Genomic DNA, 18,080 nt, shown 5'->3' with positions numbered 1-18,080 from the left:
CTACAATGTATGTAACCAATTGACACGTTCAAAGTGATTTGTTTTCAAGTTTGCTTGTTTTCTTGTTTTCTTTCCCCTTTCAATGGAATTATAACCATGATGAATCATTTGTAATGTGTCATGTAGCTGTTAAACCATTCTCCACATAAACCTTATTTCAGTCTAATTAATTTTAATCGCCATCGCCCTTGCTGAAAGGCAATCGCAATAAAATGGACCAGACCTGTAAAACACATCTATAGCTTTCTGCCAACTACTTTCAGATTAAAAGTCATTTAAAATTGGAAATGCCTACTTTTACTCATACGAAGTCTTAATATCTGGTTGATTGTCCTTTTAGCAAAGTCCCATTGATTTTCTTTTCTTTTTTTTCTGTTGGGGGGCGGGGGTTCCAGCTTTCTCATCCCCTTCATTTGTTTACTTTGTGCCAACAGCAGCCCATTAAATTACAGTCGATAAATTACCAGTGTTGCTGTTAGCATTAGCGTAATTTATTGCTTTCACGATCCCCAGGGAAAATAAGGTTAAAGTCGTTGTGTGTTTTACCATCAGGACTTCCATCAGTTCCGTGTTTGTGTGGATGTGTGTCTGGTAGGGTGTGCATGTGAATGGGTGGGTCTCTGCGGCGTGGGGGAGCGGGCTGTTGAACACTCTTGTGTTTTTGTAACGTCTCTCCCCGGCAGGTCGGCAACTCACCATCTTCAACAGTCAGACCACCATAAAGATCGGAGGTTGGGAAAAGGGCAGCCGGCCTTTCCAGGGTCAGCTCTCGGGGCTTTACTACAATGGCCTAAAAGTGCTCAACATGGCTGCAGAGGGCGACCCCAACGTGCGCGTGGAGGGTAGTGCCCGGCTGGTGGGAGACATGCCCTCGTCTTCTATTACGCCCCAGTCCAGTGCCTCAGCCACGAGCAACCGCTCTGAGACGTCGCCCTCCATCACCGACATCACGACTACGACTGCGTCCAACCGCCAGGGCAAGCAGACGACAACACCTCTGGTCAGTCGCCATTCTATTTTACTTTCGGTTCATGCGATGTAAAAGCTGGGAATAATGAAATAATTGTATATATATTAACACATTTTCCAGTTTCATGCTGAACTGGCTCGAGTGAAACTGGGTAGAGTGAAACTTGCTGCAACATGTGAGCGAATCATTCTTTTGAGTCTTTACAACTTTGTCTTGGAACGATTCTTCAGCGCGTAGGCCTGACTTTGATAAAAAAATGCTTGAAAGGTCACGGATAAGTCAAGGAAATTCACAAAACCTGAATCGCATTGATGCGTTCAGGTCCAATCTGTCAGGCTGACAGTTTGGCTCGGTACTTTTTCGTAGTTCTGCGCTGTGCTTGGCCGACAACTTTCTCTTCTTCCTCCATTTCTCTGGTATACACTCACTCAGTTTCACTTACACGCAAAACATTAGAAGTGGCATTTTCAATAAGTGACCCAGACATCAACAAGACCAGTTTAAACTGAACTCAGTGCTCTCCCAAGCGAAAGAGGTCCCGAGACCAAGACAGGGCACTTACAAAAGAGCCCGTGGCTGGATCACACGTTATCGAACCTGGTTTCGACTCGATTGCTTTCAGCCATAAAGCGATTGGCCAGTTCTTTTGTAGAAGTGGTTTAGGATGAGAGAGAGAGAGTGCTGGGGGCTGCAGGGATACGAGATTCGGTCAATAAGTCTGTGAAAGCACAGCAAACCCTCCAATAGAAACGGGGCCATAAAGGGGAGCAATCAGGGGAGGAGATGATCACAGTGTAGGTGGACATGCTCTCTCTCCCTTACAACTTTCTTTTGGTCTCCCTCTCACGCGAGGCATCATTCAGGGTCCTGACAGTGAGCTCTAATTACAGCCATCCTGTAATTACATGTCAGCGCGGTGGGCTGAGCCCGGTGATTGACAGGCTCGCCAAGGCCAGTAGATGCTCCTCTCCTCATGCGTGACTTTATGTGCTGTGATTTAGCCCCCACAACAATGAAATCATCATTCGATATGGTTAAAACTAAATCTATCGCTGCGTATTAAATTACGCGCGCGCTCAAGGGCGTTCCGAGCACGCGGCGCGAAAGCGATTGTCGTGCAATAACAGAGATTGTTTGATCTATTGCGCTCAATTGCAATGTCATCTTATCACGGACCCGCCTGTGGATTGCATTACAAAATGGTGGACTCGCCTCCCCCTAATCGTCGATGATGGTAAATGTTGCCATGGAAATATGAAACTCCTCTCGCAGCGGCGTCTACACCTCTCCCCAAGTTTACGCCATCTGCTCTCCATTACGATCCATTACAATCGCTCTTTTTCTCATTGTCTCGTAGCGCGCAGCTGCTCCATACCTATTTCATCTTCTAAAATGGCCGGGATGGATCTTTAATGTGTAATTAATGAAAAAGCTGGACGAGAGCGAAGAGTATGTGGTTCTCTAAAAGGAGTTGATTACAGGCATTGGTGATGGTCATTAGACAAAAGTGAGCATTAGAGAGGAGAGCTCTCTGTAATCAGAGCTAATGCAACTTCTTGGACTCTCCATCTTCTTAACACTTCTCCAGCGCAGAGGTGCAGAGGTCTCCCCCTCCGGCTAAATTAAGCATCCTCGAATTAGCAGAGATCTGGCTGGGCTGAAGGAATTTAAGTGTGTAAAAACGGCCGTGCGGCGTGACGCCGAGGAACAAGATGCTTAATTGTTTGAAGTTGTTTCTGTGTGGAGAATAGGAACGGTTTGTGTGGTACAAACGGTTTGCAGATTAATGGTTTGGAATGATGTAATAATTCATGCAGATCGATCGCTTGGCTTGTAATACAACGGATTTGTGCGTAGAGTAAATGAGCTCCTAATAATTTTGCATAGTTTGCATGACCAATTTTTCCATCTAATGGCTTTAGATTTGCTGTGCGAGTATCTTTAATCTTCAGATGATGTGTGGAGCTTGGATTATCCTCTGATAAAGTGGTTTTGCTATTGTCTGGTGAAAGTTTATAAGCTTTTTTAAGAAGCGTTAATGATAGAAAGCCAGCGAGGGGATCGGCATGTTTTAGTTCTTTCTGTTCAAACAGCAACAAACAAACAACTGAGGATGTCTCGGAGGAACCGACAACATGCTTAGAAAAAACAAATGCGAACGTTGTGTGCTTGTGACTGACAGATGAGATGTTTAATATTTCTATCAGAAGTTGATTTCCTTTGTGACTACCACCCGGGACGAGTGATGTTCTGAAGTGACAGCTTTTTTATTATCTTCTTTATCCTCTTTTTATCATTTTACCTGTTACATCACTCTTTTTGTGGATGTTGATGGTGATCTGGTTGTCTGTGTCATTGTTTGATATCTATGGCTGTGGTGTTTGGCCCTGTAGGATCTGGCATGCCAGGGGTCCGTGTGTTTATTTTCATTTGTGGGGAGGGTTTGCCGCATCAGACTGTGAGCTAGGCTTTAAATAAAAAATTTGCATTTCTTTGGTTGCATGTTGTTAAACACCCTGGGGTATCTTTTAGATATAGAGATGGGAAGAGGATAGCGATGTGCCAGTTTTTTGCATGGAAAATGGTAGCGTGGGTGTGCGTCACGTGAGAGTTGAAGCTCAGTGGATTTGAGTCCATGCAAAATAGGGCACTTTTTTCTCTTGTGAAAATATTTACTGACAATTATTGTAATGTGTTTACAGTGTGTTGTTTTGTCTGGTGTCATTTCTTACGTTGTTTCCTGACATAACATGTTAAATCGTGTGTTTGCATTTATGTTTGTGCTTCTACTGTCACTTGGAATGATGCTCTTGACTTTCTGTGCATGCATGCGTGTGCAGTTGTAAATTGTTTTGCAAAGATGAATATTAGCAGTGAAATATTTGTGTCAGTTAAAATTAATAGCCTTCAGATGAAATTACAGGTATTTGTGATGCCGGTCTATTTATATTTGATGGGTTTGTCATCGATCCAGTCATCTTTATATGTATTTCTAAGCAACTATTTTAATAGTTAGTACCACTATTAAACATCCCATGAAAAATGTATACTGCGCTTACCAGCACTATGAATAGAACGGTCAGATTGCAATGCACATCGTAATAAGAAAATTGCAATAATACCAATTAATAATACTAATTAATACAATAATATGTTTTCTACATTTTACATAATTACATCTTTTTACTTTTGTTACTATCTAACATGTATGTATAGACGCTTTGCAAAGTTGCAAAAATCTTTTATATAAATACATTTTTATTGAAAATTAAAACCAAAGCATAAAAATTAGACCAAAACTATGAATTTGCACTATATGGATAAAAACTACAGAATAACAAAATGACTTCAGTGTTTGTCTTTTGACCATCATTGTGATATATCAATACACCGTCATCTGATATAGTTGTTGCTGAACACATAAATGCCCTGAGTGATGGCAATTACGTTTTACTGCTAAATACAGCAGCACGGCACATTTATAGCACATCTTATTTATGGCTTGTGCTGCAGTCTGTTATTGTCATTGGCCATTTGACAAATTTTGCATTTGGACTGTGAAGGTAATGTGGTATTATTTTAAGCATAAGGCATTTGATAAATTGTCATTTATATTGTCAGCAAAATACTAACAACTTACCGACACTAAATCACAAGAATTAAAAGTAAATCCATAACTAATTATTCACCCAGCAGAATCACTATCTAAAACCCTGCTGTGTGCATGCATGTGCGCGTCATTCTAACCAAGCTTTGCGAACACAATTGTAGAAAAATGTTTAGAGCATTTAGCTATCTATCAAAATCTCCTGTTGGGGGCATCGTTTCTCCAATGGAAAGCAAAAACCTGTTCTTAATAGGTTAAGGCTATAGATAGCAGGGCTTTAAATGTGTGTTAGAGCATGTATGTGTGTGAATACAGTATGTATGCTACAATTCCCAAAATATAACCGTTCCTCATCATCAGGATTTTGAATGTGCTTTTATCATAAACCCACCAGTCCATTTCATCCCATTGCATCATGGAGGTAGGACATTGTTTAGCACCAACAGATTTAAACTGGTCTAGATTCTGTCTGTTTTCCCATCTGTCCAATTATTGCATGCACTGTTGTCCCAATGCTCATTGTCTCTGACCGACTAAATCAGTCAATCAATGCAATTGTTTGAGCTGGCAGGAACTGGGTAATAAAATGGACTGTTAGCTCAGCTACTCTCTCTCTCTCTCTCTCTTCCTCCCTCCCTCCCTCCCTCCCTCCCTCTCTCTCTCTCTCTCTCTCTCTCTATCCCTCTGGATGTTGTAGATATTACAAACAGTTATTAAACTGTGTGCTTATGGGTGATGATGGCACTGTTAATTGCAAAAGGCTTTTTCATGTTGCCTGTGTTGTCTTCTGGAACCCTTCACGATATCTGTGTCTCAGACGCCCCGCAATTCCATTGCAGACGAAACCCAGCCTCGCTTTTGAAAATTTGTCTTCCAAAATTTTGTCACATTCATAATTTACACTCGTGTTCAGTGGCTGTGCGGAGATTCTGCAGATGCGAGAGACGAACAGAGTCTCGTGAGACTGACTCAGGTGCTAAAGCAGACAAAAGGAAGCGCACGCCCCTTGTATCTCTTTATCTCCGCCCCTTTTCTCTATGTGGTTGTGTGTATACAAGCCTCAAGCACAAATTTTGAGGTAAACGGATGCTGGTTCTGTTTGGGCTGGCGAGTAGCGGATAGATTCAGATTCAGAATTACATGAAGTACCAGAGGAGCAGGGGGGCTGGAAAGTCTCGCTGAGTCGCTGAGATGAGAAGATCCAGCCATGCAGCGTTTCTCTGTCCTGTTGCTCCCCGGTCCTCGCTTGTTGTATAACATTCCCTTTCCATCCTAAAGGAGCCCCGCTGTGAGCAGATATATTTCAAGAGTGTGCGTGTGCATGTGTGTGTTTGATGTAAGATTGTGGGTTGTGTCTCGGTGGAGTTTGATGGCAGGGCAGAAGGTGCGCCACCCCCCTCCCTCCTTATCCACACATCAATCTCTTCAAAAAAAAGGAAAAGATATACTGAAATGTTTCCAAGCGAGCGAACCCTTAGCAACCTCGAGCCGAGCATGGCCGGTGATTGGCTGAAAGAAGTCAGGTGATCGAGACGGTCTGCTTCCAGTCATACCGCTTTTTCACTCTCTCTCGCTCGCTCGCTCGCTTACCCTCCCGCCCGCTTCTCTCCGTGTGTATCTTTTTCATTTTCTCTCTCCTGCACTTCTTCCATCTCCCTCCCTCCCATCTCCCTCTCTCCTGGTTTGTAGGCTCTCATAGGCTCTCCTGATGCAGAGACAATTTATCATCCCTATCTGCTAAGCAGAGTAGGACTTCTTCACTTTTGATCTGACAGAACGGACTTGATTTCACTGGTGTGGGGCTTTCTTGTTGCTCTAGAAGCAGGGACGGGGAGCTCAGAGAGGGAGAGAGGACAAGAATTCAGTCTCATTGAAAGAGAAAGGCAGCAGCTGTATAGAGGAAGCAGACAGTGTAGCCAGTCTGCCATGGATGCGAGGTGGCATTGTTCCTCTTCCCAGGTAGACTTTATTTCTCACGGTCCTTCTCCATCCAGCCATCACCGCATGCAGAGTCTTTGATGTTGTCTCATCCATGCAGCGAAAAAAGGCATGCACCATTTGTCTGCAGCGCTCGGCACTGTGAGCGAGCGAGAGAGAGGGGGAATGTGTGGAATTGGGGGAAGGAGGGGGGGGTGAGTTACGAGAAGAAAGTTGCAATGCATTGTGAGCGTGTGTCAAGTCGGCGGTTTGCCACCGATGTCCAGGTGTGTTTCAGCGGGCATGTGGCATCACGCACTGTATCGAAAACGCCAGCTTCATTTGTAGCGTGCCAGTATGTTAAAATCTTACCAGAAAGGGCCCACCTACCCTGATATTTGTGTGTTCCTTTTATTTACGTTTTATTTCCCCTTCCTCATTCAAAATGTCTTCCAGTAAAGTTTAACCCAATGGGATTTGCTGTGAACAATTGTGCCTTGTGTGAAGTCAACTCTATGGAGCCGTGTGTTCTGTGGGCAGAGTGTATGATCAGATGTGTTTATGCCCATGTGGATGCCCCCGTGAAGGCTACTTTACTGGCTCACGTCGACTAAGTGTGAGTGGAGAATCATAAATCTTCAGTTGAGTCTGAATACTTTTATAGTCACTCTTGAAGCGTTTGCCCTTTGTTTAATTGCTAGATTTGCAAATGATTAATGAGTGCTATAAAGTGTTTAATACAGTTTTCTTAAAGACCCAAATGAAAGCACTTGGCAGTATTATTTTCTGTGTTGATTTATTCTGTGAATTTAAACAGAAAGTTTGAAACAGGAAGGGGTCATCCCTGTTTTGACATCACAATGACGAACCATGATTTGCTACTTGCTATGCTAAAGAGCATTTGATTGGACCAAAGTGTGTGTAGTTCGAGATGAGTCATCTATATTTTTGATCAACGATAACCAACAATATATTATTCATTTTTAGTTTTCCTAAAGGGGAATTTTGTATTTTTGGGGGAAAAAAGAGGAAAAGCTGCAATTCCCCCTTTAAATTCACATGGTCTTAAAAAAGCTTTTTTTATTTCATGCTGTGTTTATTCAAGGTGATAAGTGAGCTGTAATTTAACAGAGCATTTCTCGAATACATTAAAATGAGTCATTTGAATCCATAGATGAAAAGCGTTCTTCATGTGAAGAATTGCAGAGGAAGCCATCTTGATTTCCATCTCTCCAAAAGTCTGTGATCTCCATTACCAGTAGAGAATCTCTCTCGCTCTCGCATTGTGTGTTTTTTAGATCTTTTGAATCTTTCACGAGTTAAAGCCCCCAGACGTCTCAGTTCCCTGATAATTCAAAGCAGTGAAAGCATATGGGTGCCCTGTGGGATGGCTTTCTATATCCCTGTATGTGCCGGCGGTGTACTGGCGGGCATCTCTCCATTGTGTTTCCTGTCAGTTTTCAATTATTCTAGTGAGAGAATACTGCAGTGCATCAGTGGCCATTTTTTATTCATTGTATGAGCTCTTGGTATTTTAAACACAGCTCTCAGTGAAGTGAAGCTGCATTTAGCACCAGCATCTCTCTATGAATATTCACACTTCATTAGCGTGCCGCTAGGTTGGCTGGCAGACTTTGATGTACTCGCACGTCTCTGGCTTGAGGAGAGAATCGGGAGGAAATGAACAAGAGATGGCGAGAAATAAGCGGTTTGCTTTGCAGGTCCCAGTCGAGCCGACTTTCAGTTTTTATTTCCCATCATTTTGAACAGGCTGAATCTTCATGTCGCCATGGCAACTACAACAGACAACGGCACTGTTCTGAGATATTCGTATTCGTGGTGGAATACAAGCATCTCTGAATGGAAGAGGGTTTGTGCGAGGCTACACCCCAGGACACGCTGTACAAATTTTATATCGGGTTTTTTTTAGCAGCAGTCCTTTCAGAGCAGAGACATGAGAGATGTTCCTCATTCGGATGCTTGAAAATTGTCCCCACCAGTCATGTGCCTCGTTTCTTTAACATTTAATAGAATTTAGTATTAGATGCCAGTTCATTTTGGAGAAAAGAAGTTACGCAGGGATGTTTTACTTTAATGATGACTTAACAAAGCTTAAAGATATAGTTCACCCAAAAATGAAAATTCTGTCATCATTTACTCACCCCTTTGCCGAAAAAAGTCATACAGGTTTGAAATAACAAAGCACAAATAGAGATATTTGAAACTGCGGTACCCGTTCACTTCGATTGTATGGCCACAAAGCCAATGCAAGTCAATGGGTAGCTAACAACGTTGTTCGGTTACCAACATTCTTCAAAATAAGTCACAGAGATTTGAAATGACTGAAGGGTATTTAAAAATGACAGAATTTTAATTTTAACACACACAAAGTTTGTGTTGAGTTTGTGTTAAACAAATGAAAGGGTAAACATGAGGATGAGTTAAAAATAAAAAGATGTGTTCTCCTTTAATGCGGGATTCCCGATTTCACATAGCCATAGTTGATGTTCAAATCACCAAAACAAACGCACCCCTACCCCCATATTTCACTTTCGTCAGCACTCGGCTCGATCCAATCCGAGTCAATCCTGTGCACTGTGTCCCTTACTGCTGATTGGCTACAAGGTTGTTTTGGTACTCGGCCCTTTGTCTAAACAGGCGTAATTCGTGAATCAGACACCCTGCCTTTAACTAGACACAGAGATGTGTTCAGACAGGCACAGATTGTGTTGCTTTTAACACAAATGTACATGTTACAAAACAGGCCTGTCTAATGTTTAAGGATCAATACTTACGTAAGGTAATAATGTTTAGGGGTTGAAGGGTCAGTAGGCCATTATCTGTGTTCCATTTTCTCTTTTGACCGGTGTACGCACATAAGTACATGGCTCCCGCCTCTAGTCTGTGTCTCTGTAGATCAGTCTGGCAGCTGTGAGGTAATTGGAGAGGGTTGGAGGAAGGCGGAGCTGGAAAAGTGTGTGTTTAGTGAGTTTGTGTGTGCTGAAGTGTGTCTGGAGGTAACTCCTTTCTCATTACAGCACAGCTGATTCCTCCTCTGTGTTCACAGGTGAGCCGAACACCGTCTTATCTCTCTCGTTCTCTGCTCCCCCGCCCATTTTGGCGCCGTGTCACATCTTTTGTTGCGTCTGTTGGCAGTGCAATAATTAAGAGCAAGCAAAACAAGGAGTCTGATACTCTGTACGTATGCGTGTGTGCACAAGCAATGCAAATGATGCTCTGATAGCACAGCCGCCGCTTCTAAACCGCCATTATTCAGCAGGAAGAAAAGGGACAGTCATGATGTAGGCTGATTCTGTCGCCCTCATCCGCCTCAGCACAGCTGTCGAGTGGGCAGTGGATGGAGGAGAATGGCAATCTCAGGCAGATGGATGCTAAGGCTCGGTCTTAGTCATTCGTGACTTTTCTAGATGCTGAAAACAGCCCCGCGCTCGAGCACTTGCGTAACACCACATCTGAGCATTGCCAGTCGAGTTTTGACACATTGCTTTGGGGCAATATTTCCAAAAGTGGAAAGCGAGAGGAAAAACAAGGATAGTTTGAGGCGTTCAGCTGTGCGATAGGAATTCTTAACAAAGGTTTGGGTGGAGCACGTTCGTGAAATGCTGACAGTCACAATGCTGCTTAGCCGATGCCAAAGTGACTTTACAATACACTTATCACAGTCGACAAGGACAGTCGCGGTGGAAGAACTTTAGGTTAGGTGGTTTGCTTGGGGCAACAGTGATGATAGCTAAGGGATCTCCGGTTGTGAGATTCAAGCAGACAGTCTTTCAGTTTTCTGTCCAGATCTTCAACTGGAGGGGTCACCAGGGACCTGGTGAAATATAGATGTCTGGGTCACAATATGGCAATATAGTTACAACTATAGTTATATGTTTAGTGTGTAGATGTTTCAGTCTCTTATGTCAGCGTTTCTCTTTTAACTTTATTAGACTTTGCTGCTTTACTCAATTATATTTGAGAGTTCAAATATAAACATCTGTAAGTGTATATTTAAGCATTTAACGTAACGTATGTTATCTATACTTGCACTGAGTGGCAGTCAGCCTCCATTCTTAACTAAAATGGCATTTTTGGCATTTTTTCTACCCTAACATCCTTCCATCATCTCCATAGTTACCAAGGAGGGAGCACTGATCTTGGGCTGTGTATCATCCTGAAGTCTGTGCATTATTCACAACCTGCCAAATCTGCTAGTGCTTCCTGCAATGCATTCTGTCAGAAATGTAACCACATATTCAAATTTGGTTTTGTATAGGTTTGTTTCTGATGTGAATATATATCCCCTCGATATTTGTGGAGGTTATGACCCCGCCTTACATACATTACGTGTAAATTCGCAAAATGAGCATCTCAGTAATTTGATTGATATCACTCCTACTCTTTTAATATTATTTGACAAATAACCAAATGTGTGTACTGAGAATTTAATTAAAACAAGCCTGTTAATGTAATAAAAGAGAATAATTTGTGACGATCAAATATCGTCACCTCGAAATTATAAGGTTCCATCATTTTTTGTCACAATTGAGTTACAGATTCTTCTTTAATGACAACTTAATTACGTTACGTAATGCTTTTTCTTCATGTTGTTTGCATTTTCTGACATTTTTAGAAAACAAAAAGGAATTTTTAATGCAAATAATTTGAAGTACAATATCTCAAAACTGCTCAGAATGCAGATAGGACCTTAAAATTCCAAGATATCAATACTTCTCTAGTCACGTTTTATCTAGTTATTAAATAATAATTTATTTATTAAATAAAATTATATTGTGAATTGGTATTGGAGTTTTATTTGTTTTACCTTAGGGTTTTGCTATTATTATTTTTTTGCCGTTAAAATATGTTTTCAAAACAAAGTGTACAAAGACCGCAATGCGCTGTTTATTTCTGGACAGGTGACGTTGGGATATAGTCGGTTACATTACGTCATCAACCGACTCTTGAGTCTGTAAACATAGGCAGGTTTCGAGGAGCCAAGCAACTGCTCTGGTAAAAGAACCAGCATCTTATTGGGGGGGAAAGGAGCATCGGGCGCTCCTGGCTCCCAGAATCCCTCTCGGTACCTTATAATTCTTTTCATCTCCAGAGTCAAGCGAGCGTAATCCGCTACCGGCCTTTAGCGAGGACTCTGTTGCGCAAAGCATTACCTTCACGTTTCTCATTCTTCCAGCGGCAAGCGGCACCGTTACGTCAGTGATCTAAATTATTCACTCGCGCTGACCTACTTGCAGGGTTTTTGAGAGCTGGGAGTTGAACAGATATCGCTGCAAGGAAAATGGCATCCATGTGGTTATGGCAACCACTTGAAACAACTGTGCAGGGTGCCCTCCCACACCCTCTTTCTGTGTTCTGTTCGTGTGGTCTGCAGACTGTGATGATGGTGAAAGGTCCTGATTGGCGTGGGCATTGCCCCGCAGCCTGTGGGCAGACCGTGTGAGCACAAAGAGACAAATCGATGTCTCTCCTCCCCGCTCGCTCACATATACACTCAGCCAGCACTACATTTCTGTTGGGACAAACACACTCGCATGTACACGTTTGGCCAGCTGGCGAACGTGTACACGCTCTGGCTAATTGCAGAGAGAGAGAGAGGTGTGAAGACTACTGCTAAATGGATGCCACTGAAGCAACGTCGTCAGATGGAATTTTGCCGTACCGCCGCGAGGAACGCGAAGCTCGCTGCCTTCTTACATAGTTGATGGAGAATTCCTTCGCAGCCAGACGCACGGCGCTTTCGAACCACAGTCGGATAGGATCTTTTGAAATCGAAGCGTGAAATCTCAACATGGCTTTCTTTCCTTTTGGAACCATCACTGGAGCTGAGGCAAGCTTTCCTGCCACGTGTGTTGTCGTGCACTGTTTTCATTGTGTGTAGATTCGGTGCCTATGGTTTAATCAGATTAAAAGGCATGTTTGATGAGATTGTTTCCCAGCGGGAAGGATGAAAGGAGATTTGATGTTCTTCACATCACATGTTGCTATGTGACCGTCTTTATACAGCAAGTGCTGGCAAAATTGAAAACTGTCAAGGGATTTGTGATGAAATCTTTGTGTGTGTGTGTGTGTTTTTGTGATGCTGTGATCGATATTTTGAACCACCTTGATGTGGAAGTCTCAGTAGAGTGTACTATAAGTTGATTTGACATGTTATAATCCTCGCTTTCCCAAGAAAGTTGCGACCTTTGACAGTTAGGACACCTTTGATCATGTCTGTGAGAAAGCTCTGAGGACCTGTGAGAGCTATCAGAGTGGCAGTCCATAAGGACATTTCCTTGTCTCTCTCTCTCTCTCTCTCTCTCTCTCTCTGTCTCTCAGCATGAGGCCTAAGATGATATAGCAGCCCTATAAAACTGTAATGATGCCACAAGGCATTTTGATGATCCTTCCATCCTTTCTGTCTCTCTGGTACAGGATGACCTTCTGGTGGCATCAGCAGAGTGTCCCAGCGATGATGAGGATATTGACCCTTGCGACCCAAGTTCAGGTGGGTTAGGTTAGTCATCTTTCTTTTATATTATTATACAATTCTTTTATGTGTCATGTTTTCCTTCATTTTCTCCATTGTTCTGTTTTGAAACCACCCCTCAAAGATTATTTTAACTGTAATAGTTTATTTGATCATAGGATTGTTTCACTGCAGTTTATTACTATTTTGGGTAAAGTCATCAGACTAAAAACAATTCTAAACACCGTTAGTAGCAGCATAACACACTCAAAAAAAGCGCTTCAAAAACCACATTAGCTATTTTCCCTCAAAGCCCAGCCAGGCAGATAGTTTATACCGCAGAGTAATAAAAACATTCAAGGTAATATTGTTTTTAATACCTAATTGGAATAAAAGAATCTGCCAAATGCTAAAAATGTAATGTTAATGTAATTTTAGAGCACAGTTCTTTGTGTTTTTGTCCTTTTTTAACATAAAAATGTCGAGAGGCACTACAAAATCACAGCGGAAAACGGTGTGGACGAGTATTTTATTTGTTCGCTCTCACGCACTTATGGCACTGCATGGAAAACTAGAACACATAGCTTGTGCTTCTACGCTGCCTTACCTGGCAAAACCATTTTTATGCTTTTCCTTGATGATTTGTCATATAATATTCAATGTTTCCTAGATTCCAAGAACCTTGGCTATGTTTAATATTTAATATACACGAGGAATGGTATTTCAGTCCAGTGTATTATCGTGTGGGTGGGGTTTCCTGATGCCACAGAATCAGAAAGCAAGTGACATACAAAATCAACCTTTGCTTGCGCAGATGGTTAAGACGGAAACATTGGAGAGATAGCTTTTATCGCATTTTCATTTGTCGTGTCGTACCTGGTTGACGCATTGTAACCTGAGGTATACTTTTTTTCTTGCACATGCTGTTTATATAAAATAATTCTGTGTGTGCTGACTTTTAAGTTTGTTTAATCAAACTGAATACGCCATTATAAATTTTATGTCCTGTATACTAAGACATTATTTTGACTCTTTGACCAAATAACTTTGTGCAAAGCATACATTATATGTTCAATATCTGGTCTCTTTAAGCATCATTTTATCCCTAGATCTTCCAGTCATTTGTTTATTGTATGCAGGACAAATTTTATAGTTTTTTTTAAAAGGCCAGCTCACATGCTAACGTAGCGTGTTCAGCTTTTCCCATTTCTCCACTCAGCTGGTGCATCCTGGTTACGCAGTCAACTGCGTAAACCGCTTTTGACATGAAAAATGAAGCACAAAGGTTAAACCAATCCTTCAGCTGCCTTAGCGACTGCAAGTGGCCTGGGCGGCAGTCATAATACACGTGGCAAATGCAAGCATTCCGAGACATAATGAAAAAATATATTGACAAATCTGGATGCAGCATTTCTAATCATCGAATGTTGCCTAAAGCGGATAAGTTACAATGTTAATAAGCACGTCCCAGTTGTAAAAAGGAAAGGTTTCGCTGTCGTCTCCATCCATAATTCCTCGATGTACTTTGTCACGTCTCATTTTCTGCACCTGCGGGTCGCAGCACGTCAGACCTAAGCTGCGAACGGCTTTGTTACATGTGTTGTTTTGCCAAGCGTTTGTGCCTTGCAGCCGCGCTGCCTCACAGTTACATTCTCCTCTCCGACAGACATAAATCAAACCACGCCACACTGAACCGCCCCGAATCTTAAATGACCAAATGAGTTCACTCACTGGTCGCAGTTTGGAAAATGTGCCACATGTTCATTCTGATCTCACACTTATCTGTGCCCACGGAGATATGTTTGCGCAAGCTTACAGTAAATGTTTGTTCATTCAGAAAGAAAGATATTCAGCGGCGGTAAATGCACGTGTTGGTACGTTTAGGGTTAAGTGTCATTAGTCTGCTTTATGTCCTGTTTACTGAAGTGACTCGGGAGCAGTTTCTCAGACGGATATCTGATCTCGTCATGAGGGGAATCAATTTGGCGAAGAAATATTGATTTTCGTGTCTCCTTCCAGTTCGCTCAGTTACTCTTCCACACATTTTTCCATTCCGCTTCCTACAAGCCCATTTCTCGTTTGCTCATCGGCAAATAATGGCGCGGAAGTATCAGCTATATTGAATTTGCAATAGCAAATTCATATATAACTCCGCTTTAATCTTCATTATTTAATAATTAAGCACATATAGAGATTTGTTTCATTGCCTTTAATGAATGCTCTCTCTCCTTTTCTTGTGTATCCACAGCTCACCCTCCGCCACCCGAAGCGAAGGGTTACCCTAGCCCGGAGGTGATCCGGGAATCCAGCAGCACCACAGGTATGGTCGTGGGCATCGTCGCGGCCGCCGCCCTGTGCATATTAATCCTACTGTACGCCATGTACAAATACCGAAATCGTGACGAGGGCTCGTACCACGTGGACGAGAGTCGCAACTACATCAGCAATTCAGCCACGCAGCCCAACGGGGCGGCGGTGAAAGAAAAGCCCATCGGCGCACCCAAAAATAAAAAAGATAAGAAAAACAAGGACAAAGAGTACTACGTCTGATCTTACAGACATCCCTCCCCCTTATAATCCCGCCCAGAGATCCAGTGCTCCGAACTCACACGCAAAAGGGGAGGGGAGGTCAACCTGTGTATAGTAATCGAGAAAAAAAGATTGACAAAGACACAAACTGTCTTAGTTGCATCTAAGACAGGATATACTGTTACTAACAATGAGAAAACATACTTTATAACCAAGCACACAAAAACTTTACCAAGTTGAGAAGTGTGTACGAAATGGGCAGCGAATGGACTGCGGAGGAACCCAAAACTTTGAGAGGCTCAGCCCTGGATAAGGGAGGGTGTCAGCGTTCTATGTTCAAGTGTATCGCTGACAGAAACGGCCGCTGGTTAGAATTACGTGTATTTCATATTATGTTGCCTGTATAAATGTGTTGCCAGAACATTTTCCCTCTAAAGCCAGAAAAACCACGAACATCTGCAACAATCCAAACAAACATTTGATTGATGGGACGAAAAAGCAAGGAAGGACTTAATAAGATGCTACCTATGATTGTTAAATCAGCCAAAGTATTTGACTCCCTTTTCCGATGGCAGTATTGCAAGTTTGGATGAGACGGGGATGTTGGGAACGGATTTTCGTTTGCCGGACAAAGCCCTTGCTGTCAAAGAGAGTTGCGGAGGCCTTAAATATCAATCCGAGTGTAAAGGTTATTGGATTTTCTTCTGTTTGTATGTTTGTCGAAACGCTGACAGATTGCGCTGGTGAAGACGAGGAACACCGGGGCCATTTGGGATAGATTGAGAAAAACTCCATGCACGTAAAGTATCTTATTACATGTTTATATACGGTGCAAAGACTATCTGTGTGCTCTCTGGACTGTGGCTGAAGTGGTGTTTTATAGCCTGTTATATAGATGATGCCAACTACAGTATACCTGCTCTTCAAACTTTTTTTTTTTAGAAAAAACGAAGGCGAAAAGAACGAAAAACAGAAACTTAAATGTCAATGTGTTGCAATAGCGATAGAACCGTTTCTGCCATTAGCTACAATGATTTATTTTCACTTCTTTATGCGCATCTTCAAAATATGTTATTTTTGACATACTCCTTCCTTCCTTTATTTTTTTTGTGTTTACTGTTGTGTCAACAGGAAAAGTCAACAGTTTAGGTTTTGGAAAGCAAGCAGATATGTGGAACTACGATTTTGGACTGTTTAAGCAATATTCTCTTGCTTGTCTTAGTGACCAAACAAATTATGCATGGTATTTAGAACTCAGATCTGCCGGGAGACGACAGCATAATCTCAAATAACACTAAGGAACTCAGTCCCCCAATATTTGAGCATTGGATTATAGCACAAAGATGAAAAACCACCCGTCAAAAGTGTTTGCAAACATTTTTATCTTGTACTGTGTGGAATGTACAAGAGGTATAAAAATATATGACCTTCCGAAAAAAAGTTAGCTTTTTGGTTTTTTTGTGTGTTTTTTTTATTTGTGTACAATTTTTCTATAATACCTTCTTTTGTTTTTATTGTGACAATTCTTTGATGACCTCAAAGTGAAGATTTATTATGAAAAAATAGTTTTGAAAAATCAAATGAATAAATAAAATATTAAGACCTATCGAAGCAGTTGTCCTTAATTTTCTTGTTATATAGATGCAGGGCTGTCACGGTATCCAATTTTCATGACATAATTATTTCACCCCTAAAATATCGATAACGGTATTATCTCAATAATTATCAAAATGTTTACAGTATAAAAAGAAATGATGCCATCAATGAAATTCTTTTTTTTTATTTGTGTTTTGTCTGTTATTTGGTAAATTAATCACACTTCAAATAAAAGTGTATGAAGGCAGAGAGAGTTTGTAACCATTTTAACCGTTGTGGTGAAATTTTTTATGGGGCTGAATAGTTTACGATATGTGTAAACACGATTTCAATCATTGTAGTTTTAAATATCCCGATTATTGACAATACCGGTATATTGTGACAACCCTAATGTCAGGATGTATTATTTCAATGTGTTATATTTCGTCAAAATATCTTGTTGCATATTTATCTTTAAACCAACACTTACATGTGGCATCCGCTATTATGTTTTCATTATCGCTTGTTTTTTTGGTTTCAGTATATTGCCCTGTTAATGAACAAAAGCTTTGCTTCTATGGACCAAACATTATGTACGTTCCACACATAAATTCTTCCCAGGGAACCTTGAGGGGCCAGTCATGCTGTGTGTGGATATTGAATGAGGCCATCGATCCAACATAACAAAGAAAACACACACTGTTACATTCCTTTTGAAGAAGAAGATGTTATGATAAAAGCTCTCTGGCAGAATCGGGCAGTGGAGAGGGTTCGGTCATGGTGTTAGATGGTTGAGGATAGCGCCTCTCTTTAATTTTCTGCACAGGAGGAGGCAACAGAACAGCTGGTGTGAAATAACTACCCCTACAGGGAGGCATGCGCTATAATTTATGATTCATGAATTATTCACACCCGCCATAGACTTTTCATCAGGCCTCATTTCAACACACTTTGCAGAGGGAGTGTGGGAGGGAGGGGCGTTCGTCACGGCCTTGAGACAATCTTCCCTT

The 18,080-nt window shown here is 41.7% G+C and overlaps 1 protein-coding gene across 3 annotated transcripts in view; it reads left to right on the top strand.

Annotated features, from left to right (window-relative positions):
* The window catches only part of nrxn1a (neurexin 1a), a 133,878-nt gene extending 116,777 nt beyond the window's left edge, over positions 1 to 17,101 (top strand). For all 3 annotated transcript variants that reach the window (XM_056771911.1, XM_056771913.1, XM_056771912.1), the window contains 3 exons: positions 684 to 1,000; positions 12,933 to 13,014; positions 15,215 to 17,101. In XM_056771911.1, the coding sequence (XP_056627889.1) occupies positions 684 to 1,000; positions 12,933 to 13,014; positions 15,215 to 15,516 (701 nt within the window). In that variant the 3' untranslated portion in view covers positions 15,517 to 17,101. The remainder of the gene's footprint in view (positions 1 to 683; positions 1,001 to 12,932; positions 13,015 to 15,214) is intronic.
* Positions 17,102 to 18,080: the final 979 nt, after the last annotated feature.

Source organism: Triplophysa dalaica, chromosome 17 (genome assembly GCF_015846415.1).
Source record: "Triplophysa dalaica isolate WHDGS20190420 chromosome 17, ASM1584641v1, whole genome shotgun sequence".
Classification (NCBI taxonomy): Eukaryota; Metazoa; Chordata; class Actinopteri; order Cypriniformes; family Nemacheilidae; genus Triplophysa; species Triplophysa dalaica.
The sequence above is the reverse complement of the archived record's forward strand: the minus strand, read 5'-3'. Positions and strand labels throughout refer to the sequence as shown.